At 39.2% G+C, this 27,947-nt stretch overlaps 1 protein-coding gene across 4 annotated transcripts in view; it reads right to left on the bottom strand.

Annotated features, from left to right (window-relative positions):
* Positions 1–27,947, bottom strand: part of rho-5 (rhomboid-5) — a 169,540-nt gene that overhangs the window by 130,963 nt on the left and 10,630 nt on the right. For 2 of the 4 annotated variants that reach the window (XM_074089098.1, XM_074089099.1), the window contains exon 1: positions 17,333–17,928. The exons of 1 other annotated variant lie outside the window; for it this stretch is intronic. In XM_074089098.1, coding sequence (XP_073945199.1) covers positions 17,333–17,838 — 506 coding nt within the window. In that variant the 5' untranslated portion in view covers positions 17,839–17,928. Of the gene's footprint in view, positions 1–15,155; positions 15,393–17,332; positions 17,929–27,947 lie in introns of those variants that run through there. One more of the 4 variants, XM_074089101.1, reaches the window with a different exon arrangement.

Below are 27,947 nucleotides of genomic sequence, written 5' to 3'. Positions count from 1 at the left end.
CAGACAGACCGACATGGCGAAACTATAAGGGTTCCGTTTTTGCCATTTTGGCTCCGGAACCCTAAAAATGGTTGGCCTTATCGCTACAGAGCGATCTCTAAAGCTCAAAACCCGATAGCACCTTGTTTTTCTTTGTTACTTTGTATGTGGAGAGTAAGTAATCTTTGGAACTCCTGAACTGATTTTTAAAATACTTCACTAACAGAAAGCCTCACTATTCCTAGTTTATAAAGACTATATTATAAGCCGGAAAAGGGCAAAGTTCCTGCTGTACACAGTCGTAATTGCGGGCAACGGCTATTAAGTAAACTCCAAATAGACGCTCTAGGCAGCGTTAATACAAGGTTAGCACTTATAACTGCAAAAGTGCTATGTAAGGCAACCGCTGTCAGCATATCGACGCCTGACAACTGGGTCGACACTCGACCCGAAACCGCCTTTCGGGGTTAAGAACACGTGGGCATGCTAGGGAACGAGACGAATGCTTTACTTTATCAACGATGAATTCTAATAATCACTATCAAAAAACTAGATATGTTCACGGAGCGGCCTGCCATTATTCACAATATAATACAATAACTCTTTATTGTACACCAACACATAGTAATCAGTACAGAAAACACAGGTATATAAACAGAGATTTTCTGTGGTAAGCAATAGGCAGCCTTATCGCTTCAGAGCGATATTATCACATTATATGGGTTGGAAAATAATTTCCCCAAAATCTTTATTTCCTAGTAGCAAAATTTCCATTCGCTTTTTTTCCCAAATGTTTTTTTTCTCAATATTATGCTTTTTTTACTGAAACTTATTTTCACAGTAGCGTTTCTTCCCAAGTATGCATTCGCCCGAAGAGTCAAAACTACACAGAAGTAGAAGCTCCGCGTGAGCGGAGCTCCATCGACACTGTGTCTGTGTCGACTCTAATTGGGAAATTGCGAATGGAAATTTTGCTACTAGGAAATAACGAATTTGAGAAAATGATCTAACCAGTCGGGGCCAACTTTGGATGCACACGACAGACATTTCACCTTAAAGTAATTACTTAGTTTTATTTAAATGATCAGTAAAATACAGGGTGGCTCATTTAGATCGGTCAGTATGGGAAAGTCTGAAACTATAAGACATACGAAGATCTGTTCTTAGGAACCATGTCATCGATTTAAATAACAAGAACAACTGCATTCATACATTACAAAAAAACTGTACTCAGCTCGGGAATCGAACCCGGAAGTTTTGAAAAATAAAACTTATATTATTAAAGAATATGAAATACAATGAATTTTATTCATTCTACGAGTAGATACCGTGTTTTATGGTAACATTTATTGCTTATGACCTACTCTACCGATATCCGAATAGAAATAACTAATGTACGTTTTATTTTTCAAAACGAACGGTATACAGTAAAACTTCAAAGTGAAAACTTTGACCTGCATTTTCTTGCACACCTAGCGAGTATTCCTTAAGCTCGCTGCAGAATACTTGAACCATTTATCTAGTTGGTAAATCCGTTAACACTTTTAACGCTGTCTAGAAGTGAAACTCTTGTTATAGCCAACTTTGTAGGTACATTTTACTACAGGTTCTAGGCTTGGCAGCTCTGAATATTGAAATGAATTGCGGAACTTTGTAGACAAACTTAGAACTTAAATAATAAGAACCTGTGCTCACAGAAACTGCTGCAGTTGTATTCAGCAAAATAGCATCTTCTAGAAAGTTGGCACGCAGTAATATTTAACGGTTACTTCAAAGCTTAATTTAGTTTAGCTTTATGCGTTGAATACAATTTTGAACAACTAGACAATACTTTTCAGGCAGTACACAGTACAATTGTACATGTAGAGTGTAATATCGCATTCTTTGGCGATTATAATACCCGTTATAATTTTCTCTCAAATTTCAATATGTTTAACAAAACGAGTGAAAATATTTCTCTTTTCCGTCACAAAACAATAAGGTTCGAGACGTTTACTTACATACGTCAGTCTCAGGTACTGCACGGTTATAAGTTCTAGAAATGAAGGGTCCACGGAAAGAACGTGTCTAGTCACCTAAGCAACTTTTTGAGTTATAGCGGTTTGAAAGTTAGTCATCACGAACAATTACTATGGTTACCATTTATTTAAAAGATCAAAAAATAGATTTTTTATTGTTTTCAGATTATTTAATTCAATGGTAAGTCATAGTACTTTGTGAGCTCTACATTTTGGCATTAAAATCTCATTTTCAAAAAAATGTGACTAGACATGTTCTTTCCGTGGACCCTTCAAATGCTATCGTCTATGCAATCAACCCAACGAATTGACGCAATCCAGATCCTTTAAAATTTGAAGCGAATTAAAATTGAAAGGTTAGTAAGAACGACGCAAAACGTAGCGTAAACACCTCGAATGACGCAGGACCTTTGTCTGGATTCGCATAATTTGAGTTTCTAACACAAACTTGTGCGTCCTTGAACTAATTCCGCCCTTTCTCCCTTTTTGTTACGGTATCCATTCGACCTCAGGCTCAGTGGCTAATCTCTTTTTCCACAGCGGCTGCGGAAAGTTTGGTTCAGCTCTAGTTCTAACACTGTTATTAACTTTACCATGTCAATGAGTCTGAGTTACTTAGACAATTATTCAATTATGGAAGATAACCAAAATCAGACCTGCTGCTGGGCTAAGACCCTTAGAAAAGTGACTTTACGTGTTTTGACAGTTATACTTCGAGTTTATTTGTATTTACCTATTTATACAAATCAGGGCTTCCCAAATTCATTTATACTGTGACGCCCTTGGGACTTTGCTATTTTTTTACGACGACCCAGCCCATAAAAATATTTATCAATTTAAGTACTAGGTAGCCTACTAACAGGTTATCAGAAAAACACTATTTGGACATTTAAGTACTTATTTTTTTTTTAGAAAATAAGAACGTTATCAAAATATAAGCATAAAAATAAAAAGAGCGGCGCGACGCACAGGGCGGCGCGACGCACAGTTTTTTAAGCCCTGATATGTCTGTTTATATTTTTATATATTCTGTCAAAAGATTTTGTTCCTATTTGTTTTTGCGGTAGAGATTGTAAACAAAACAGACGCAACTAAGACTCGTACGAGTACTAAATTTCAACTTTCTAGGAAAACTGAAAGTATTTTTCTCGTCTGTGAAGAGGCTGGTAGCAAAAAGTGGAACAAAGCTAGGCAAGAGATGATTAAAATAAATTTGTTAACTATAAATAAATAAATATCATGGGACACTTGACACCACCAATTGACCTAGTCCCAACCCAAACTAAGCAAAACTTGTACCATGGATACTAGGCAACGGATAAACATACTTATATAGATACAGATAATACATATTAAACATCCAAGACCTGAGAACAAACATTCGTATTATTCATACAAATATCTACCCCGGCCGGGAATCGAACCCGGGTCCTCAAGCTTCGTAGTCAGGTTCTCTAACCACTTGGCCATTCGGTCGTCCAAACTACATAAAGTATGAGCACATTAATTAAATTGTAATAACTGTGAGCAGAGTTCATCCCAGTTCAATAAATAAAATAAATACGCTTTAATTACTTTTGCACTACATTCAATCAAGCCACGAGTGAAATAATGGCACAGAACAATGATTTCACAAACAATCACTGATTTCACGCCTCGACTCACCTACTACGCAATGAAAGTAATCCTTGTTGCCATTTTGAATTCAATTTCACAATACAATATTACTTACCATTAAAATTTTTAAAGTTAACATGGAATAATAACAAAATGAAACGATTCAACTCACAATTATTTAAGTCAAGGAACGATCCGGCTAGTTGTCTTAACTTAAACAAATAAACAAATGTAGTTTGCTAAGATTAATTTTTATTTACGGATTCCTTTGCAAAATATAAGGTCTAATTTATAATTTAACGAGTAATAATCAATCAAAAACTTAACATATTGAATATTAGTCCCATGGTTGTACAGAACCCTGCACTGCAAGTGGCCCGTGGCTGGTTTTTAATAAAGGAACAAACCCAAGGGCATAAGCTTGTATTAAATAGATTTGAAAATTATATACTTCCACTCTATTAAACTTTCATGAACATCATCATTGTGATAGGCGGAATGGACCAATCTTCGTTCTAATCTGAAGCTGAAGCTGATCTTATATTAAGTACCCACCTTACCCGAATTCAATATAAACTTAGTCAGTAGAGTAACTTCACAGATTCATTAGACAAAATGCGATTGAAGCAGGCTTCGGGCTTTAATATCTTGCTACCAACTTTAATACTTTACTAACTAAATATTCCTGTATTATGCTGTACAACTACTGCTTTCATGGTGCTATTTAACTGACTCTCCTGTGATGTTAATGTTATTGTTATAAATTCAAGCAAGTGCATCGTATACAGTGGAATCCACTCCTGAATAGTTTCAACCTTCCGCGCGACTAGCGATCGAACACAAATTAATAATAGCTCAAGTATACGAAACAAGTTGAAAGGAACCTGGATGGCGGCCGATGAACCCAATTATAAAGGGCAGCGAGTATCCATTTGATGTTTAATTAAGTGATAATGAGCTAGCGTTAACCGCCAGTTAAGACAATGTCATCATTAAGAAGCTGGCCGTTAGCTGTCAAGGCCACAAGACGATTTGGGAGCCAGCCAACGCCGCCCTCAGGCCTGAACGAACAAACTCCGTACGTGCTCGCAACTTAGAAAGGCGATATTAAATATGTTACGATCTACATTCTATCTTTGGCTATATTCGGTAAATTTCGTTAAGGAAGCTGTGAGCATAACAACGAAATCCTATTTCCAACGCGAAACTTTTATTCATCTTTTGAACTGTTTCGTGATAATTACGACTTCAGGTTCGCGAATACAGATTGCGAGAAACATTGCAATTTATCATTTTCAATTTTTAAAAACACTTTAGTACATACCTTTCCGAGTTCCGAGTTCAATAATCTAACATCTGTCAAGGAGGAAATTTGGTTTGTTCCCGTCATTTGTTATCTAGAAAATGAAGGGACAAGCCTCCCCTCGCAACCCTTTTCCACTTTGCCTTTGAAGTTTCCCGACAACCCAACACGGCCTAAAGGGCAGTGATTAAACTTTTTTACTCGGTTTTTCGCTTATATTTTAATTTAAGGCACCCGCGTCTAAAACAACCTACGACCTACTGGACTTTAGCATTAACTTATGTGAGGTAAAAAACCTTTGAAAACTTTATCAAAAATGTCTCAATTATGCGTTGCCGGAATATTTTTTTCTCGTTTGTGTTAAAAGTATTTCAATTTAGCTTTCTTCGTTATATGAATAAATTTTATGTTAGTAATTTTATATCAACCCATGTCGGCTTTAAATTCGATTATAGTGAAACGAGTAACGTAGTATAAATGTAAAGAAGAAAAATCCCCAGGCATGAAAAAAAATTGTCTAAACATTACATGAATCATTTTAATCATTTTACTAATAAGTGATTTTGCGGATTTCACTAAGTCGTGAATGTTAATGGACGGCGGAGATTACCTACTTGTTATCAGGTGACCTACTTGCTACTATGCCAAAAAAAGAAAGAAAATATGAAATCTAAAAATCAAGAAGGATTCAAAAAGGAACTAACCATGAATATTCTTATCAAAATATTTGTATGTAGAGCCAAGGTTTTGTGAGTTCAACTGAATGACAATGTTGATTCAGGGGAATAAACCAAAACAATGGCGTTCAGAGAAACGAGGCATTTTTGCGTGGCTACACGAAACAGATCTGACATACTTTCTACTACTGATTTGTGTCATCTGATCAGAAACTATCAATGGTTCGAATATGATACCACCTTGTATTAACCATTCGAGCACCGAATGATCGTATTGATTTAGGTAAGTCTGATGATGACTCGAGTAACTAGAAAGGAACGATTCATGTTGTGAAAAAAGGTACTTATATCTTTCTTCTGACTCTCACATTATACAATACAATTCAATAACTCTTTATTGCACACTAAAACATAGCAAGCAGTACAGAAAACACAATACATTATCCACTTTCTTTACGGCATTATTTTTAACCCTACAATTCCTTTTTAAGAGCGATTTAGCTATGTTATACTTTGTTTCTACGGTAGGCGAAAAAAGCGAACATTGACGAAGTATATATTTTGTCCGATGCACTTTTTTATCATTTGCTCTTACGAGTACTATACATTTTCAAAGTTCGGGCTATTGGTGGTTACTCAATGCAATAAAACTTGTTGTATCAGGTTTAAGAATGACATTGAAAGATACATGCGAAAAGTTGTCCATAGTACATTTTTTCGCCTGCCGTAGAAACAGAGTATTATTTCAATTCAATGCTCTCAGAACATTCTCCTTACCGTCTCTTTCTTTCCAACTCTAAATTCTATGTCTATTTATGTTTATACCGTACAGTCTATTTGGACGTGGAACTCCTTACCAATATGACTTACACAGTCACCTTCTAGGGGTGAAGAACAAAGCTTGGACCAGTGCACTCTGGGCAACAGCAGTTTAGTGATTGATAATTAAATTAGTTATCCGTTAGGTTAGATAATAATCGATTTGTGATTTTTATAGGCTATCAAGTTTAGCCTGGGTAACCACAACAAATAATAATTTTTAGTGATATAGCGAGTCGAAAACTTGTATCTTTCCGACCTTGAAATTTTAAAAATCCTAGATAAATACTGTAATTTTACATCGGTAGAACCTTAGATAATATAAAAAAACCCCGACTTTGTCACTTCAAAGTTTAATATCTCAAAAACGGCTGAACCGATTCTGATAAAACATGTCTAAGAACCATCGCTAGAAAACCTGATTTTAATTAAAAAAACCGCATTCATATCGGTCCACCCGTTTAAGAGCTACGGTACCACAGATAGACAGACACACAGACATACAGACACACATAGCAGTCAAACTTATAACACCCCTCTTTTTGCGTCGGGGCTAAAAAAGTGGCGGAGCATGCAAATTACTGATTAAAATACTATTATAATTGTACATTCAAAAATCGTATTTGTTTACAATCACAACTATATACAGTCGAGTTCATAAACTTACGAGTAAAAATTTTTGATCAAATTTTTGTTCACAAGTTTATGAACTTGACTGTACTTACTACAGTAGTCATAAAAAAATAAAAGAATTATGAATGAATCGACTGACCTTTTGACCTAACATTGAATTGAAGTGATGGATACGCACGTGCGATTGAAAATGGTGCGCATTTTTCCGAGACAGGTTGTTAAGAATCCTAGGCTTTTCAACACTTTATTCCAATTCAAAAAGGTGGAATAGAAACATATTTCAGCAATCGATTTTACTCGCACTAATTAATTATGTATCTTAGCATGTTAACTAGGCATTGGACCATTCTGATGGGTCATGGTCAAACAAGGCCCATGCTCTGGATATGTCCACGTGTCCAGGTCGCCTTGTAAAATTATGGGTAGTAAAACCTTGGTGAAAGTCACGCTATCACGTTTCCTTGACTACTTTGAGAGGCCTGAAAATTAATTCGGGACCTCGCTCATGTCATGGCAGATATTTCTTTGAAAAATACGGACTAGTTTTGGATGTTTAATATGTATTGTGGTATTTTTTTATTCTGTTGTCTAGTATCTATAGTGCAATCTTCGCTTATTTTGGGACTAGGTCAATTAGTATCAATAGTGTCACGATTTATATATTTACATATTTATACAATTATTATTAACAATCCATTTTAAAATTTAAAAATGGTATCGAATAGAGAAAAACGGTCCCCACTCGGAACAATGTTACCGCACGCCGCAGGGCTAACTTTCAATAGGAGCTGTGCAAACAAAAAAAATAGTACGAGTAGACCTAATAACGATGACGCGTGCCGTGGTTCTTATTACAATGTCGTTAATGGCTAATTTTGACAAAATCACGCGTCTTCGTGGATGGCACTAGGTATACAATTCTTGGAAATTTGGCTTCAATGACCTCTCTATCTCCCGGAAGGCATCAACAATTCTGAGAGCGACAAGCAATCTAATTATCTTGGATTGTATCATACGAAATGTCTTAGAAAATATTGAAATTAACAGATACATCATCAAGCCGCCCTTTGCATTGATGTTAAATTTCCTGACTAATTAAAAGGGTCTCATTTACAATTTCTGACGGAGTCTTTAATTAACATTATCATTAATCGTAACTCAACTGCTTCCTGGAGATCTATACGGTTAAACTAAATGCAATAATTGGAAACATTCCTTGTAATAACTTTCAAAAGTCATAAAATTACTTTGCTTTATAAAAATAATGAATGTTAAACAATCTCTCTTTAATAATGTTATTTTTTTATCATGAAATAAAAACATATCTAGAACCATGGAGAGTATGTGGATATACATCTAGATAACTGTTGGTGGAGAAAGGTTCTCGAGTGGCGATCATGAATCGGAATAGACAGCGTACATTGGCAAGGTCTCCCATTAGTTGAATTGACGATATCGCGAATAGTTGCAGGCACCCGGTAGATGCAGGTAGCAGTTAACTTTCATTGTGACATTCTAGTCTAGGGGGAGGAGGATGCTTTGTTCAACAGTGGACGTCTTTTGACTGATAACGATGATGTTGGATGGACCTTAGTTCCTTAGTCAAAATGACAAAAACTGAACTCTAAATACCGTGCTATGTATGTCTGTCTGTCTGTGGTTTAGCTCAGGCTGTTTCAACTAGAAAGCTGCAATTTTGTCTACATGGAATGGAGTTACATGATAACTAATAACGACGCAAAGTAGGGCAGTTTTTTTTTCATCTATCTACCCCAGGGTCTTCACCATCGTGTCAATTTTCAGTGACATATGTCGAGTGATAATCTACTCGTATTATTTCTATCCAAATTTCTATTACTTATATGTATATGTTGTGAAAAATACATTATTTTTCCTAGTCGACATTTAGTTGTAGATTTGTTGGTAAATCTTGCCATGAGATTAAAGCTGTTTTCGTTACATACAATTGTAGTATTTTGTGATTAACATACGCGTAATTTCAAAATGGCTCTCTATGAAAGTAGTAGTCGCTCCTGTCAGCGTGGTGAAATAGGGCCCAGGGCTGCCTCTTAGCTCTCTCAACGATAGATACTTTGCAGTTTTAGTTTCTTTTTTCGTTGCTTAAATATCCATGAACTGTCTTTTATAGTATCTTAAATGTAAATAAAAATAACTGTATAATTCTACACTCATTTATAAAAAAAAAAAAATATCTGTTATAGCTGCTGCGATTCCACTTTACACTGGATTAACTGTTGATGTGAGTGCTACGTACAACATACCCCAATTAAACTTCTGTTGAACGTCGGATACATTGCAGGGCAGGTTGTTTCTTACACTTAATTGGGAGAATTCCTGGACTTTCTGTAGTTGTTCAATAGAGATAACGTCTCTGCTTTTAGGTGTATAATTATTTTTGTTTAGTTCTATATGCTTGATGTTCGGTAGCCTTTATTTGTTGAGTTTTAATTTGAAAGGGAATATAATAGGTACCTAATCCTACTCATATTATAAACGTGAATGTTCGTGAGTGTGTTGGTGTGAAACATCAAACAATTATAAAATTAAAAAATAATTAAAAACCGACTGACTTAATAAAGTAATAAAAAACTAAAAAGGAAAAACGAGTCTTGTAGTATATAACTATAACTCTGTTAAGTAACTGCAATTTCAATAGTCGGTACCCATACAAAATAGTGACCAGCTCAAAATACCCAATAATGGGTCCCGATAGTTTTTTTTTTTACTTGAAAGTGACCTTGATTGACCCCTATCTCACCTGATGGTGCAGAGGAGGCCAAATGTCTATCTCACTGGTTGAACTGATTGAAGTTGAAGTTACTTAACAGCGTTATACTTATAGACTAATAGACTCTCATTTCCCTTTTTATTTTTTTTAAGACAATGACACGCATGCCACCCATATTAAATACCCGCAAGACACTTAAATATTCACTTGGAAATGAATGTTTTTTCACATAGAATAATAAATAAGTAAATTAATAAATGAACTTAACGTTATAATTTAAAGAGCTTGTTTGCAAGCCATAAAGCAAGTATTCTGAAACTTTGGTTGAGGTAATTCAAGGCCTTCAATATTCGATTACCTAATACCTACCGACCAGGCTGCGGCTGGGAGCTGAGGCTAAGTATCTAGTTTACTCATTACATTGCATTACCATGCTACGTAAGGGATTTCGCATCGTGGAATACATGGTCTTAAGTATGTCTGATGAAGTTTACGTTATAATGTCTATCAATTATCAAAATCATTTTAAATAATTGATTGATTCAGGCAATACTTTAAGAAAATTCATATCATTCATTGATGTATCGCATTCGTTTTGTTATGCAATAGATGTTAACTCGATTTATAGTTAACTAACAGACTTTGATAATGAACTTCTAAATAGTTCGAAACGAGTCTGTTTCTTGTGGTGTTTATAATAGTAACCCAAAGCCGAGTTGTTTGACATGCAAGAAGATGAAGGCGGTATCTGCATGTTGAGTCGTGCACGGTTGTAGCCGAGAAGCAAGGTAAATAATGTAGCGTAGTACCTAAGTATAATAAGATCATTTTTAACTTTTGAAAAGTATGAGGTGAAGCTATTTATAAGTCCGTAGGATAGGATTTTTAGAAACTTACCAGTCAACAGTCGGATAATGTCCTCCTGTGCATGGAGGGTTACTGTTCCCTCTTTCGGAGAGGATCTTAAACAGATAAGACCTATTTATTTACATCTCATAAAATAGGTTTTACTGATTCCTCACATTTGAATTGAAATTTGAATTTAAATACAAATTTTGACCTCATATTTAATTACTTAATTGCAATCGTCTAACATAATACAATATTTCGAGTATTAGTTTGCTGTAATTAACTGAATATTAATAATTTATATTTACTTTTATGCATTTCTTAAAAATCATAAATAACAGTATTGGTAGTACCTACCACGCATAGCCTCATGTTACTCATTAGTTTTATTGTTTTGAATATCTTTTTACTGCTAACTTTTTATTTTCTACTTCAGATACTCGTAAGGTTGAATATCCGACTGGGTAAAAGTCTAGGTTAGGTTGGGGTGACACTGAATAATTTCCAATTTTTTAAATCATAAATTGTATCAGTTAAGTCTTATTTTAGAAATAGATATTTTAAAAATATTTTAAAAGCGCACGTGGGCCGCGAACAAAGAAAGAATATGTTTTGGGGAAAAAAATATGGCGGCCATTCAAGGACGATTTTCAGGTGAGTCCTGAGGGCTCAACGCATCACTTTCAGTTGTACCCGATCCCTCGAAAGATAGATTGAATAACGGACTACAGGTAATTGACGACAGTCAGAACGCTCAAGATAGCGACCTACCAAGAATCAAGCCAGTTCTAAAATGATAACAAAATTCCATGTACCTAATCTCACTCAATAATATCAGTGTACATTTTTTAAAATTACGGTATGTAGAGCTAACCCAATCTCACTAACAACTTTCACTCAATTTAAGCCAAACAAATAGCAGAAGCTATTCGAACATACAAACCCAGAGCTTATTAACGATTTATAAGTTTTATTGACCGGTCAAAATCGCGGTCGGTTCGACGTAAGTCCCTCCCGAAGGGCAATGGGTGTGCTCAAAATGAAAGTAATTCATTTATCTTCCTTATTCGCTTGTTTTGCTTCGGCGGTACTTTTTCAGTGGGCCTATCAATAAATCACGCACCTTGCTTCCTTACTTAGGATAATTTCTTTTACCTCCACTGCCTTTCTCGAAAAACCATTTGTATCCTTTTGTATGTCTAGATAATATTTATTTTTTGCGAGCACGCTAGAAAGTTTTTGTTTTGAGCATTAACGACGCACTTTTTGTTGCCAGTTAATTTGATTGGGAAACTTAACTTTAAGTTGATTGCGTGTTTATAAAAACACGCAATGAGGTTTGAACTTTTCTGAATGTAATTTTTTCCTTTCCTTTTCCTTAGAACACTTGGAATTATTTCCATAGACTACGTTTAATAGTTATTTGTGTCACAAGGGAGCAAAATGGTGTATTTACGGCGAGGGCGTATATTGAATCCAGAATGTAGCGAAGGATTCTACAATAGAACCCTGAGCGTAGCGAGGGATTCTTAAGTAGAATCCTGAGCGTACGCGCCAAGATGAAAATAATTTTGCTCCCGAGTCATACAACTTTTCACACCGAGCATTAAGAAACTTGAAAAAAAAAATCTAAATTGACCTCGTTAATGCTCAAAACAAAAACTTTCCACGTTTCGTGTCGTGCTCCATCAACTTCTAAAAGAAATATCTACCTACAAAAACACAGATATGGCTGTGCATAATACATCGCGAATACCCTCACAAATCAAGGGAATTGGCTAAAAACGAAAATTTATTTCAAGCAGAATTGGACAAAAAATATCCGTCGAACGTCAGCTCATTTCAAACGACCTGATTTTATCTGGTGTTTCCATTTTTAAATCAATGTCATTAGTTTAATAAAAACGTCCAATGATTTCAGGAGAATGAAAACATAATTTACGGTACAAAACATTCTTGATTGAATTTGATTACGATCGGCGAAGATTTGAAATGTTTTGCCTGTATTTCCTTTCAGGTGTGTCACGTGTTTCTAATTGTACTTTATTTTTTTTAAATGGTGTTTCTGTACCTAGATTTGACATTCTACGTCAGATTCGACTTTCCCGTTTGAACCTAGTGCTAAAAGTGGCTATAGCATTATTTGTTAATTTAAACGTAAATAATTTAAAATATAATTTATTCATCACTTGGAGTGTCACTTTCCGACTCTGACGAACAATCTTGCAAATTAATAATAAGTTCGTTTATTTTTACCACTTTTATTTTTACCGATAACCCTCACCTCTAGCAATTCCGGCCTATGGAAACAACATTGTAATGGCGTTCATTAAAGATAATAAATAACACAGTGCCTACGCATTAACTTAACAATTTGTTAGCTAATTTGAATTCAAATATTAAAACAATCTGCAGTTTTAATGTGTTTTCATTTTTTCAAGCATTATATATCTGTTGAAAAAAATAAAAAATTAGTTACCGCCTCACAAAGTTACATAATCATCATGTGTCATTTGAATCATCTTAGAATAAATAGAGTATAAACCAATCACAAACGTGACACAAATGTCATAGTAGTCAAACGGACATCACGAGCCTATATACGTCCCACTGCTGGGCACAGGCCTCCTCTCAGAACAAGAGGGCTTGGGCTATAGTTCCCACGCGGGCCCAGTGCGGATTGGGAACTTCACACGCACCATTGAATTGCTTCGCAGGTTTGTGCAGGTTTCCTCACGATGTTTTCCTTCACCGCAAAGCTCGTGGTAAATTTCAAATGTAATTCCGCACATGAATTTGGAAAAACTCAGAGGTGCGAGCCGGGGTTTGAACCCACAACCCTCTGTTTGAGAGGCGATAGGTCAAACCACTAGGCCACCACGGCTTTTTTCGGACATCACGATACTAGCGCCAAATAGTCTGTCACAGAAACCATCATTATCATTACTTTAAAGTTTAAAGACCAGAAAATAATGCACTAAGTAGTTTATTTTTGTCTACGCTTTTGTAAAATTTACTTCGGTGCCAAATTCACAATTCCTAACGAGCAAATTTGTCTAGTTAGCGAGTCAATGTCTAAACAAACAATTTTCAGAAGCACATAACGTAACTTTTTAATGGGTTAAGTTAGAAAGCTTTGGTTTTAACAAGATTTATGGAGCCATAGACCATGGTATTAAATAATAGGTACTAGTGATGTAACGAATGTCATTTTTTGAACATTCGCGAATGAGAATGCGAATATTCAGTTTTTCGTTCTGGCGCCAAATTGTATATAGCAGTCTCGTTCGAACGAAGTGCGTTACGTTTGTATTTTGTTCCGAGAATTACAGAGTTCATACGAACGCGTCGCGAAGTAAATAAATAAATACTTAATACCAAATGATTAAGTGAATACTGATAATGTGATTACAAGGTTGTTATTTTGTATAAAAAACATAAGAAATTAATGTATTTTGATTTTATTAACCTACTATTATTTAATAATTGTATTTTTTTTTCAGATATTCATATTCGCAAAACATTCGCAGAAATTTTGCGAATGCGAATGCGAATATGGAAAAATATGCGAATATTCGCGAATGCGAATGCGAATATTCGTTACATCACTAATAGGTACGGTAATAATAAGTACTTCTTACTTTATATAGGTAAAAATATAAAATACGATTAATTTAGAATGTAAGAGTAATAATATTTGATGCTGAACAATAAAATATTTGGAAAATATCTAGCAAAGCTGCCATCACTATTGCGTCATATAATCTGCGTTTGTGTGCTATTTAAATTGGCTCATAAAATCAAATAGACCGACAATACCTATACATAATATAATATGTCAAGCTGCATTTTATTTTTTTGCAATATGTATTCTGGTAAACTGTGGATGAGACTAGCACAGGACCGGCCAGTGGCGTGAAAAGGAAGAGGCCTTTACCCAGCATTGGGTGGATGTATGGGCTGATTTGATTCATTGATTGATTGATTGATGTATTCTAGGCCTGTGCCCAGCAGTGGGACGTATATAGGCTGGGATGATGATGTTGTATTCGAGAATATGATGTTCAATATTACGAGGAATATTGTTGGTATTTGTCATTTATCTTGAAATGACACATTTCAGCAAAAAAAAAATCTTACATTTATTTTATCACAGGTTTGTCTAAACAACGGCCCGGGCGCATACGACCCTCAGCTCATGTATCAAAAGCATTTTATAAATGACACCTCTAATATTTTTGTTTTGAAATACTGGCTTTTTAATACATACTGAACCGTGGTAGAGTCTAGCTCAGACAGCCCCAAACTTTAATTATTTAAATATGCAATTTTTCTTAATTATTTGACTTGTACTATATGTACCAACACTACCTATCGAAAATGCAGTCAATTGAAGTCGTATACCTAGACTTCAATTTAGGAAAAAATCTCAACATCGACAGAAAAAACTACACAATGCAGATCCAATGCAAGGTGAATACAGTCTAAGAATGTCACACACTGTCACTTACTTTTTATGCATAACCTTCAAAGTGAAATCCGTATCGGGGCAGATTATCTTCGTTATCACTTGTCAGTCGCCACCCAAAATATTTACTTAACACTAAACACAGCAAATTTCACGTCTACATGGCATTATGGTAAATTTTACAGAAAAACGTACAACCACTTTTGCTTTATGTTTCCAGTGTTCTGTCTCACCGATCCCGACTCACTGGCTGAATTACATATTTCCAATCTCTATCACTATTGTTTGCCTTAACAGCTACATGACAGCCTGCTTGTTACATAGAGTTATCAATGCGGATAATGTAATAGAACCTCTTATCAGATCCGATGCCGTGGACAAAAGATAAAAAATCATATGGTATCACTGAACTAATCGCATTAAATGTTATATCTATCATATTGAACGTGCTTGCAGTTTGATAAATTGAGGTTAATGGTGGAATTTATAGTTAAAGTATACCTACATGTGTTGGTGCATGAAATCATAGAATTGGAATGGCACCAAGAAATGTTCAGTGAATAACTTAACAAATATCTACCTGCAGAGTTTTCACATTTATCTAGAATAAAATTCTCCAATCCAAAGGGGCCAACTCAAGTATTTTCATTCATTTTACGTCTTGACATTTCATGCTCTTTTTGTAGGTCATACTCGTAAATTCGACAAGTTTATTTAAACAATTTTGAATAGTAAAAATAAAAAGAAATTTAGTTTCGTTAAAAATTTTTAAAGGACTGGATTTTTACGTAATGTTTTTCTAAATAGCAAAACTACACTGAACAATTATAGTTTATAGAGTGACTTTAACATAAATATCTAGTTTGCTTAATGTCGCGTTTCGTAGGCACCCTTTAAGGTGGCGTTTATTTAAAGTTTTGCACCTGTTATAAAATATACTAAATAATATGGCCGATGAGACAATTTTAGTCGGTAATTCCAGCGTTCGAGGTAATTTTCGTCAATGCTCTTAAGTAGGTAAGCAGGATACGATTCAGGGCTCAATTAAATGTAGATTAACGTTTAATTACGGTAGTACCGTCAGAAGTGGCAACTATAATACTACTCTTGGTTGGTCTGCTCAACCAAAAGTCCAGTCCTGCAGGTCTGCCTTGGACCACAATACATCAGCATCTAGTGTGAATAACAACCCTAGATTGAGTTGACTTCTCAGAGGGTTGAGTGGCCTCGTTCAACAATAGCACGTAACATAAATTGTTCAATTGATAAAAAATCTTGGTCATATAAGGTATGTACGAGTACCTAGAGTATTCCAAATCCACCTCTGAGCACAGGTACTGTTTCTTTTTATTATTTGAGTGGATGACAAACGAGCAAGTGGGTCTCCTGATGGTAAGAGATCACCACCGCCCATAGAGACTTGCAACACCAGGGGATATTGCAGATGCGTGGCCAACCTAGAGGTTTAAGATGGGATACCTCAAGTGCCAGTAATTTGTGTATGTAATATATAATATGTCCAATGTTGTCACTGAACTAAGTATATAATGTTTGTACAGAATTTAAAATAGATAGCTATTCCGTTCCATTATCGTCACAAACCAATCAAAACCGTCACTTTTTCATAAAAAAGGCCAAAGCGAGCATTGACGCGAACGTAATAAGTTTGTTTGGAGCGTCAGTCATTTTGCGGCGTCGCCGATCGTTAACCGCCAATGCCATAAATCACACGTTATCAATCCCATCCACGAAATTTTAGCCAATTAAGCCATAACAGCTCATCCCTGACGTCACGCCATCCCAGCGCTACCCCGCCGTAGCTCACAGGATGCTTCCAAATTCATCACTAATTTATATGCACGCTCGTCCCACCAATTTTTCAAACGTTAAAGATCTGTTCTTAGTTGTTTAACTTAATTATTACTGACGTGGGATTTTAGTACCAGGAATAACAGAATAGTTTAGATTTTATGCAATGTTGACCAAGCTGCGTTAAACCTACCGAAAGCGACACTAAGTGTTGCTTGAAAAGGCAAAGCTTTCTATTTGACACCAGCGACGCAATAATTCTATTCGAGGATAATATCAGGAGGTCAAGGAAACAATTAATCGAGTGTTGTTTGGAAGTGAATGTTTGGTTTACAAAGGCCGTTTCCGATCGTTCTATGACTGTTGGGCAGAGTGAGAGCGGAACCATAACAACATCTATTTAGCACTTACCAATCATGTGGAGGTTGTGGTCGCCTGCGGGCTTGGACACAACAGGGTGGCTCCTGAGGCTCGCAGGGCAGCTGAAGTGCGGGCGGTGGAGGAGGTGGCGGCGTGCAGGCCAGGCGACGAGCGGCGGCGGCGCCGACGTATTCCACGTAGCGCGTCGGTGGAGGCGAGCCACCGATGTCCTCGCGGCAGGCCGGGCCGCAGCACTTGCGCGACGAGGGCGGCGGCGGCCGACACGCCAGCCCGCAGTAGACCGGTGGCGGCGGCCGCAGCGGGGCCGGCGGCCGCGGCACGTACCGCTCCACGGGCACGTGCGCCGCCGGGGGCACATAGCGCGGCCGCCGAGCGCGCTCCGCCTCCGCGCACCGGCGCACCCGCCGAGGCGAAGCCGAGAAGCGGTCCGGCAGCGGCGCGGGCGGCGGCGGGCTGAGCCTCTCCGGCGGCGCCACGCTGAACGCGCCCGCCGCCGGGAAGCGCTCGCAGGGGGACCGCGGGTACTCCTCGCCCATGGCGCGCGGTCAGCCGGGCCCGCCGCCGCCCGCGCGCCCTCCCAACCACGCAGGCACGCTGACTCACATGCCGCGCCACCACTCTAGCACTATCACTCGCCGGACGCGCCGCTCGCGTGCGGGGGCTGCGGCACGGTCCCGATGTCCGCATTCACTCCACGAGCGCCATAGCGCTCGAGTCGATCGATAGCCGCGTCGTGCAGGCAGGCTCAGTGACCGCCCGCCGCGGAGCCTCGCCCACCGCACATCGCTGACCCCCTTCGACCCTGCTCAGGGTTTCAGCTCAGGCTGTGAAGCTGGGGCGAGGCGAAAGTGCGTCTTCGGCCAAGATGGCCGACCTCGACATGTCCGCGTGCGGCGCGCTTGCGCGAATAACACTGCGATGTGTTTGTTTTCACCAGACTAGGTTGAGGCATTAATCGCTAACACTGAACAGCTTATAGGTGGGTTTGTATCACGTCAAACTGAACTATCACTCAATATAATGTTGGGAAGCGCGCCGCTCCTAGAGCGTATATCCTCGGTGGTAAGTTAGGGTTGTCGCTAAAGGTGGCGACGGCGGCGGCGGTCCGTCGCGAGGCCGAAGTGCCGCGGAGTGCGCCGGCCCGCGGCCCGCGGCGACGTCAGGCCGGTGCGCGCCGCGTATCGACGCCGCGCCGCGCCGCTGCGTTGCGCCGCTGCCCTACGCCTCGCTTCACGTCGAACCTACAAAAACATTCAATGCGAAACAACCTTCGCATTCGCACCATTCTTATTTTGCAGAAGCTTGATCAGATATTTAAATTCGCTCCCTATAAATTCACACAACGAATCCTCTTCGACTAAACAGGAGACCAATCGAATTTCTATTTACGTACCTTTCCAATGAAGAATGAATCGAAATAAATGCATAGAATTTGCGTTTGAAGGACTCTTATAAACAAGTGTGAGGATATATAAAGATAACATTTGCGCCGTACAAAGACTCGCTTGTTAAATTCTATACCTAAGTTTTTCGAACTTAACCCCCGACTCTTTCACGGCAAAGTTTAACGAGCTGAATTTAAAATGCTATTTTATTGGGGTTAGTGGGGGCAAGTTACGTAAGCGCATGTTTATCCGGGCCATCCCTCACCTGGAAGTCATTATCCGCGAGGCTCCGGCTCGCGAAGACATCCCATCACATCTTCACTTGACATGCAAACTGGTTATGTATTATTCAACACGTGTTAAGGATAACACGCATCGCCGCAATGACATCTGACTGAAATGAGAAATTCTCTATGATGGATCTTGCGGAACTATAGTATCTCCAGGCGCAATATACCCGACGCTCCCACTTAACGTCTTAACATAGCTACGCTTTGTTAAGTTACGGATTTCAATTTAGTCGAGGCTTAGTCGAGATGGCATGATGGATACTGTTCATGTTCCAAGGAAACCGACTCGGAATTAGATTTAATTTTTTAATTAAATATTGGTTAAATAAACACAGTAAGGAAGGCTAATTTAAAACACGCCACATCACATAAACATGATCTACTAAAAGCATACGACAGAAATTATTTTCGTTAAAATCACGACATAACAAAAAAGTAAAAATATTTACAAATTCGGGAAAACCTTTGAACAAGGAAATCCTATAAATACATAGTAAACAGAGAAAACTTTGAGGAAAACGGAGTGAAGTTTCTAGTTAACGTAATGTAGGATAATGCACTGAGTAGAGAATCAATGGACGTTTTGGACGTCCCGGGGGTTCGCAGGCCATAACGAGGTTAAATCACGCTCCGTACCTATTCCTCTTATACCTACCCTACGACTAACACGTCGGTACAATTTGGCAACCAAGACATTTAAGAGTTTTCGAGATAATGGGACATTAGAATTAAACGAAACGTCCGGATTTGTAAACGTAATTTTATCCGTTAAAGTTAAGCAGTTCCATTTTATCATAAATATCGTATCCTAAGACCTCATTTAATAAAACATACTTCAAGAACTTATAAATAAAATGAATAGTTAGTTAAACAAACGAACACCACTGTTGAACTTGACCATGTTAAATGAATAATGCGATAATTATCGATTCGTGCGATAATGATTTCTCTCGATACAGACTTTCACTTAAGCATCCCGGTCATTATCAGAGTTCTGTAGGTACCCGAAAGGTTCCGGACTTTCATACCAAATTACAAGTTTCTAGGACCCCCACCTAACCTTGATTCTAGTGGAACTCTTCAATTTGAAACTTTAAATATTTCCCCTAGCAACACTAGCAAATGCAGACGTATTCTATTCCCCGCCGAGCACATGCTCAATCAAAACAATTAAATAAGCTAATGAAGGCCCGGCTAACGAACTGACATTTAGCCTGAATGCATTATCCTCTTCATAGGCTTGCTTCTAACCTAGTTAGCCTGGAGCAGAACTTCTGGACAGTCGCGTTAGATTTATCGAAATACTTTTTGATCTCTATCAACTTTAATAGATACGTGGAAATAGTCGCATTTGTTAAAGTAGGAAAATTAAGGCAAGAGCATGAAAAACATATTTTCACTTCTCATGCTCTTAAAATGTTACTTATAATATCGGGACTAAGGCTCTTCATTAATCTCTAGGGATTAAAGTTTTTTTTTTAATTTACGTTGGAAACCCCTGCACAGCCAATCACGGTGTTTGCGAATGGAGGATTATCGCCATTTTCAGTGATTGCAATTATCTACAGACAATTTTAGGGCATGGAAAGAACCTCAAAATGCCAACTGTGCAAATATATTTAAAAAATACAATTTAATTTCGTGAAACACAATTAATTATTACGAATATGAATCTGTTCAATTATTATTATTTATTATATTAAAGATGAATTCATTTTATTATGCATATTACATTAAATAAGTATTAGTTTTTCAATTTTTAAAACTGTTTTCTAAATATGCAAGCATTTAATTAAACCCGCGCGAGCAGAGCGGCGGCGCGCAGTGCGCGTGTTGCAGCAGCCGCTGAGTCGCGTTGCTCCGAAGACGAAGGGCTACGGATTAGCCCGAAACATGTCGAGCTAAACTCGATTTAAGATGTGAGTTATCCGGGTCATTATATTTAATATAAAGTGTCACTTTACAAAAAAAAAAAAGAAACCGCATAGCAATTTTTTTGGTATTTGATTTTTGAACAAATGTCTATAAGTCTTATTGAGCGTACGTTTTTAAAAAGTAATATTGAAATTTTGAACAGGAGGGCTACTACGAAATTTGAAAATCGAAGTTCGTATTGTACCGTCCCTCTCACTTTCGTATTAAATAGTATTAGCGTCAGCGGGACGGCAAGATACGAAGTTCGAATTTTGCACTTCGTAATAGGGCCATAACGTCGGTTTTTTTCCTTGCATTCAAAGTGAAAAGTAGTGTTTAACGCGAGACTAAACAACCATAATGACTTGTTTTAGTCCCTTGTTGAGCAATCTACTATTATCGACTAAGAAGTAGGTACATAACTATTATGTATAGGAGCGCTTTTATTTTTAGAGCTATAAGTGTTCATTTAATTTTTAAACAGCATTTTTAATGAAAGAAAAATGATATTTATTTATTTTTTATGTACAATTACATATTGTAAACAACAGCACAACTTAAATCTTACATGAATAACATGATAATGTCTACAACACATACATTTATACATATATGTCGTGGACCAAGTGATAAATCGGTAATTTTTCGTAATGCCCGGGCATTATAAAAAATGTCCCTCTAAGTAAATAGCACATTCAATAAGAACAATCTGAAAATTACATTGCACATCTGACTGTTATGTCAAAAAATCTAAAATGACCCCACGCAGCGTAAAGTTTTGATTAGAAAAGGGGCGCTGCTACGAGTACAAATTTATTTTTACGTAAAAGTTAATGCTTCTTTTTTAACTGTATTTATGCTGACACAAATAATAAGCAATGTTATTTTAGATTAATAATTAATTCTCTCTTTTGAAGAAAATTAAACAGTGTATGACTCAGAAACTACCTACTGACCTTCCGTCATAATTTGTTTATTTAATAAAATGACAGTCAGCATTTTAGCCTGGCAGTTATTAAATAATGAAGTTTAGATATAATTATCACTTTTGCCCAGGTATAGCTTCGACGTTATTTTTGATGCCCTTATAATTCACTTGATCCATAACAAATATATATATATTTATCTATTAGCTCTTTTAGTCAACGTGTGCAGTTATGTTAGCACTTTACTGGTTTGTAACTACTAATGTTGTATAATAATCTGTAAATTAATAAGAATTTTAAGTACTGTTAATTCTATCTTGTTTTTCGGGTTTCGTAATCAAAGGAAAAATGGAACCCATATAGGATCACTTTGTTGTCCATCCGTCCCTCCGTTCGTCCGTTTGTTTACAAAGTCCGTCTGCAGTCAAGACCGCGTGGAAACGCGTAGAGGTATCGAGTTGAAATTGAAAACCATATACTCAGGTCAACAATCCCTTGAGTCTCTAAGTAAATAGCACAATCAATAAAACAATCTGAAAATTATAACTTTTCACATCTGACTGTCTATGTCAAAAAACCATCTAAAATGACCCACGCAGCGTAAAGTTTTTAGAAAAGGGGCGCTGCTACGAGTACAATTTCAAGGAATTCAGATGGCGAGTCCACCTCCCGCTTGGCTGGTTTATTTACTGCATTTTAATGCTGACACAAATAATAACCAATGTTATTTTAGAAATGAAATAATTAATTCTGTCTCTTATGAAGAAAATAATCAGTGTATGACTCAGAAACTACCTACTGACCTTCCCGTCATAATTTGTTTATTATAATAAATGACAGTCAGCATTTAGCAATTGCAAGTTATTAAAATTAGGATTGAAATTATTACTAATTGAACTTCTTAGGTATTTTAGGTCTGACCTCGATTCCTTATTTCGTGACGTCTGCTGACTCTGAATCTTAAATTTACATTTAAGATTACCAATGATAACTAATCTCTAGTAGCGTGGCACCGTAACAATCGGTGAATATTCGCAACCCCCTTCCTTCTTCACGTATGGGGGAGGCCTATATCCAATATGTGACAACGTGCAACAGATATGAAATTTAACAGGATGTTATAGTATTGTTTTTAAATACCACTAAAATCGTTTAAGCCGTTTCAGGGAATCAACTTGATTTTGTTATTTACTTAAGTAGGTATGTTAATGTAGGTAGAGTCATTCACAGAACGACGCGCCCGTGTTTTATTAACGTTTTTTATGTCTAATTTTGACAAAATCACGATTTTCTTCGCGATTACTAGGTATAGGTAAAGTTAAAATGGATGGCAAATTAACGTTTTTATCGACAATTTACTGTGGAATATCGGTGCAAGGGAAACACAGCTGAGCAGTTAGACGTTTAATCAAGGACTAGTTGTACAAAAGAAATATACCCTCTTATAACTAATTATTCTAGTACCTACATTACACTTCCACCTTTATTTTCGAAACAACCTCTAACCTAACCATAACAATAAGTATTAACAAGTTTCCTTAATCTAATATTGTTCCCAGCAGAGGTAACATTTGTGATAATATTGAATTATAATAATAGCTGTACTAAACTACCTTACTTACTAACTAACTGAACTACATTACTTGTCTAGTCAAATTCAAAGCCATATCGAACAACTGGCTTGGGCTTCCTTTTTGGACGGCAGGCCGTGGGTTGTGGTGGAGGATGAAATGTGTCCCCTCCGCTATCAGTTACCTGTGGTACCTGAGGTGACTGTGGTCCTTTTTTGCTGCTATTACCATTCTCAAATTCAAAGCCATATCGAACAACTGGCTTGGGCTTCCTTTTTGGACGGCAGGCCGTGGGTTGTGGTGGAGAATGAAATGTGTCCCCTCCGCTATCAGTTACCTGTGGTACCTGAGGTGACTGTGGTCCTTTTTTGCTGCTACTACCATTCTCATCCACCACCGCAACCCTGGGTGGGGAGCCAGCGTGCTCTCCCCCGGGCGCCGCCGGCTGTGGCGCCACGCCATCCGCTTCTACCTCGGGCTCGGGACAAGCAACACTGGACATGCGCGTTCTACGTTTTAATTGATCCACATGCCTAGTTAAAAATTGACCGTTACCGTTTTCCACTATATAACGTCGCGATCCTTCTTTGTTTAAAATTTTACCTTTAACCCATTTTTCTTGTCTTCCGTAACCCCTAGCCCAGACTATATCTTTTGGTGCAAAATCGCGTTCTACCCCTCCCGCATTATCTGTTTGAACTCGCTGCGCTTCGAGCACCCTGTCCTCTACCGCGTGATCGTTGCGCAATAAATCGAGTCGCGAGCGCAAGGCGCGCCGCTGCAGCAGCAGCGCCGGCGTTTCGCCGGTGGTGCTATGAGTCGTGTTGCGGTACGTGAGTAAGTACGTTTGAAGCGCAGCGTCCACGTCTACATTGTCCCGATATGCTTTTTTTATAGCTTTTTTACAAAGCTTGACTGCATTTTCACAAATCCCGTTCGACGAGGGGTGATATACAGGTGAAAACATCTGTCGAACGCCATTGTTCCTAAGGAATGTCGTTAATTCCGCACTAGTGTAAGGAGGCCCTTGATCTGAAACTAGTTCACGTGGTAAACCGAACCTAGCAAACGTTTCTCGGAGCACCCTGATTACGGCCGCAGCATTAGTTTGTTTCATCTCGAACGCCTCAATCCATTTCGACGAGGCGTCTACCAAAACTAAAAAAGTTTTATTCCTAAAAGGCCCCAGGAAGTCTATGTGTACCCTTGTCCAGGGCTGCGTGGCGTAAGGCCAGGGGCGCGGCGGCGCGCGCGCCGGCTCGGCTGCCTCGCGCGCGCACGTCTCGCACGCGCGGCACAGTGCCTCCACCTCGCTGTCAATCAGTGGCCACCAGACGAAACTTCGCGCCCAACCCTTAGTTTTAACAATACCCATGTGGCTAGTATGTAACTGTTTTAAAACCAATTGCCGCAATGATATAGGTATTACCATTCTATATCCCCACATGATGCACCCGTTCTCTATATATAACTCGTTACGTCTAACAAAATACGGTTTATATTCCTCGCCCGGACAAGATGAAGGCCAACCCGATTCCACATAAACCTTAATTCTACTCAGTGTTAAATCCGCAGCGGTTGCTTTTTTAACGTCGGTATTCGTTACCGGTAAAAAATTTTCTACGAAATTTGTATAGGTTATTTCCTTCGCGTCATCTCGCTTACTAACGCTCAGGGCCGGAAGTCTAGACAGAGCGTCCGCGCAATTGTTTTTTGATGCAACATACTCTATGTTATAGTGATAGCCCGACAGCAACACGGCCCATCGCTGCAAACGGGACGCCGCCATGACCGGGATACCCACCTTGTTACCGAAAATGTAGGTCAAAGGTTTATGATCAGTTCTAAGCGTAAACGTCCGACCATATAGGTACTGGTGATATTTTCGTATACCGAACACTATCGCCAGAGCTTCCCTGTCTATCTGCGAGTAATGCCGCTCGGCCGCGGTGAGCGCGCGGGAGGCGTACGCGACCGGGCGCTCGCCGGCCGGCGTGGCGTGCGCCAGCACGGCGCCCACGCCCGCGCCGCTCGCGTCCGTCGTCAGCACGAGCGGCAGCGAGGGCGAGTAGTGCACCAGCACCTCGCTGCTGGCTAGCTTCATCTTAATCGTTTCAAACGCTTTGTGACACTCTGCATTCCAATCATATTTAGCACCTATTTTTAGTAGTTGATAAAGAGGTGATAGTATGGTACTGACGTTGTTCACAAACTTCGAATAGTACATGACCATTCCAATAAACGATCGTAATTCGGAAACAGTAGTCGGGGCGGGTGTTTTTAAAATAGCTTTAATTTTATCTTGGCACGTGTGTACGCCTTCTTTACTGATCACGTGGCCGAGATAACTTACTGACTCTGCGAAGAATACACACTTTTCCTTCTTTACTCGCAAACCTGCAGCTTCCAGCCGTTGGAACACTTTGTGCAGGTTGCCCACATGCTCCTCTGCGGTCCTACCCGTGATGATCACGTCATCCAAGAAAACACCAACTCGCGGTAAATCACCAAACAATTCCTCTAAATGTCGTTGAAATATACCCGGGCTAGAGGACAGGCCATATACGAGGCGGTTGTAAACAAATAAACCTTTGTGCGTGTTAATTACCGTATATTTTTTTGTATCATCTAACACAAACTGCGCGTACGCTTGAGATAGATCGATTTTGCTAAAATGTTGGCCACCGTGCAATTTGACCAATAAATCTTCCACCCTAGGCAACGGATAACGGTCAATCTCTAACACTCTGTTTAAGGTTATTTTATAGTCGCCGCATATCCTAATGTTACCGTCTTTTTTTACCACTGGTACAATCGGCGTGGCCCAGTCGGAGTGGCGCACCGGGGACAGCACGCCGTCCCGCACGTGCTGGTCCAGCGCGCGCTCCACCGGCTCGCGCAGCGCGTACGCCAGCGGCCCGCGCGCGCAGGAACACCGGCTGCGCGTCGGCCCGCACCCGGATGCTCACGGGAGCGCCCGTGAAACAGCCGAGGCCGTCCGCGAATACTTTACAGTATCTGGAACTGAAAGATTCCATATCGAATACTTCACTTTTTAAAACATTAATCGAACCATATTCTAGTGCTGGTAAACTAATATTCATCTCTGCCAGCCACTGCCTTCCGAGTAACGCAGTTTTACCGTCTCTAATAACATAAAGGTCCAAATATTTTTCCTTGTTTCCATGCAACACTTTAGGCCGAATGACCCCCAGCGGGCGCACTATCTCCCCGGTATAGTAGCGTAAAACTAATTTGCAATTATTAATTTTAACATCGGCAAATAATTTAATGTAAGTGTCATAACTAATACACGATACTGCGCTGCCCGTATCGCATTCCATAACTAGGTCTTTGCCGTGGACATTCAGCGAAATTAAGATCGGTTTACATTGGCTTATTGTTAATTGATTACAATCGATAAAAATTACCTCCTCGCTATCATCACTGTCTACATCCGAATATTTACTCGTACCGCTTGCCTCTGCCGTGCAGAATTGGTTCGACATGTTGGGACACATGCGGCGTAAGTGCCCTATTTGATTGCACACGCGGCACACATATCGCGTGAACTTGCAACTCGCCCCGTCGTGAGAGCCGCCGCACGCGCGGCACTGCCGGTGCCGCTGCGCCTGCTCCGCCCGGGCGAGCCGCGCGGGCTCCGTGCGCGCGCGGCCCCGGCGCGCGGCCAGCGGCCCGCCTCCCGCGCCGCTCCGCTGCCGCCCGACCGGCCTCCGCCGCCGCACCCTTCCGTTGCCACCGCTCCCCCGCTATCGCCTGACAAGGCACCGCCATCGTCGGTTCGCCCTGTGACTTTCCGTATCCTTGAACGATAGCCGCGTCCTTCTCTGCTGCCTCCATGCTAACTGCTAGCGTGTATGCCTTCTTAAAATCTAGCTTGCTTTCCGTAAACAAACGTTGCCGAATGACGTCACTGGTTATGCCACATACTAATTGGTCGCGCAGACTTTCTTCCAGCCATTCGTTAAAGTTGCACGTTTTGGACATACCTTTCAAAACGGCAACATACTCTGCTATGGTCTCGCCACTGTTTTGCGTTCTGTGTCTAAATTTGTGTCTAAATTTATACCTCTCGGCCAATTCGCTAGGTTTCGGTTGCAAGTAACCTTTCAATATGGCGTCGATTTGTGCAAATGACTTCGTTGCAGGTTCGTCCGGTGTGCATAAATTAACTAAAAGCTCGTATGATTCTGCCCCCATCACTGTAATTAACATAGGCACTTTATGTTCATCCTTTACACTGTTCACTACGAAATATTGTTCCAAGCGTTGCACGTACAACCGCCAATTGTCTTTATGCACATCAAACTCCGTTAACTTCCCGATTGACATTTTCTTGTTATTTCGTTAAAACGTTAACTTAGTAACAATAACAACAACACGCACGCGTAGGTATTATAATTAATAGTCCCCGTTCGCCACTGTGGAATATCGGTGCAAGGGAAACACAGCTGAGCAGTTAGACGTTTAATCAAGGACTAGTTGTACAAAAGAAATATACCCTCTTATAACTAATTATTCTAGTACCTACATTACAG

This window comes from Choristoneura fumiferana, chromosome 6 (genome assembly GCF_025370935.1).
Source record: "Choristoneura fumiferana chromosome 6, NRCan_CFum_1, whole genome shotgun sequence".
In the NCBI taxonomy this organism is placed as follows: Eukaryota; Metazoa; Arthropoda; class Insecta; order Lepidoptera; family Tortricidae; genus Choristoneura; species Choristoneura fumiferana.
The sequence above is the reverse complement of the archived record's forward strand: the minus strand, read 5'-3'. Positions and strand labels throughout refer to the sequence as shown.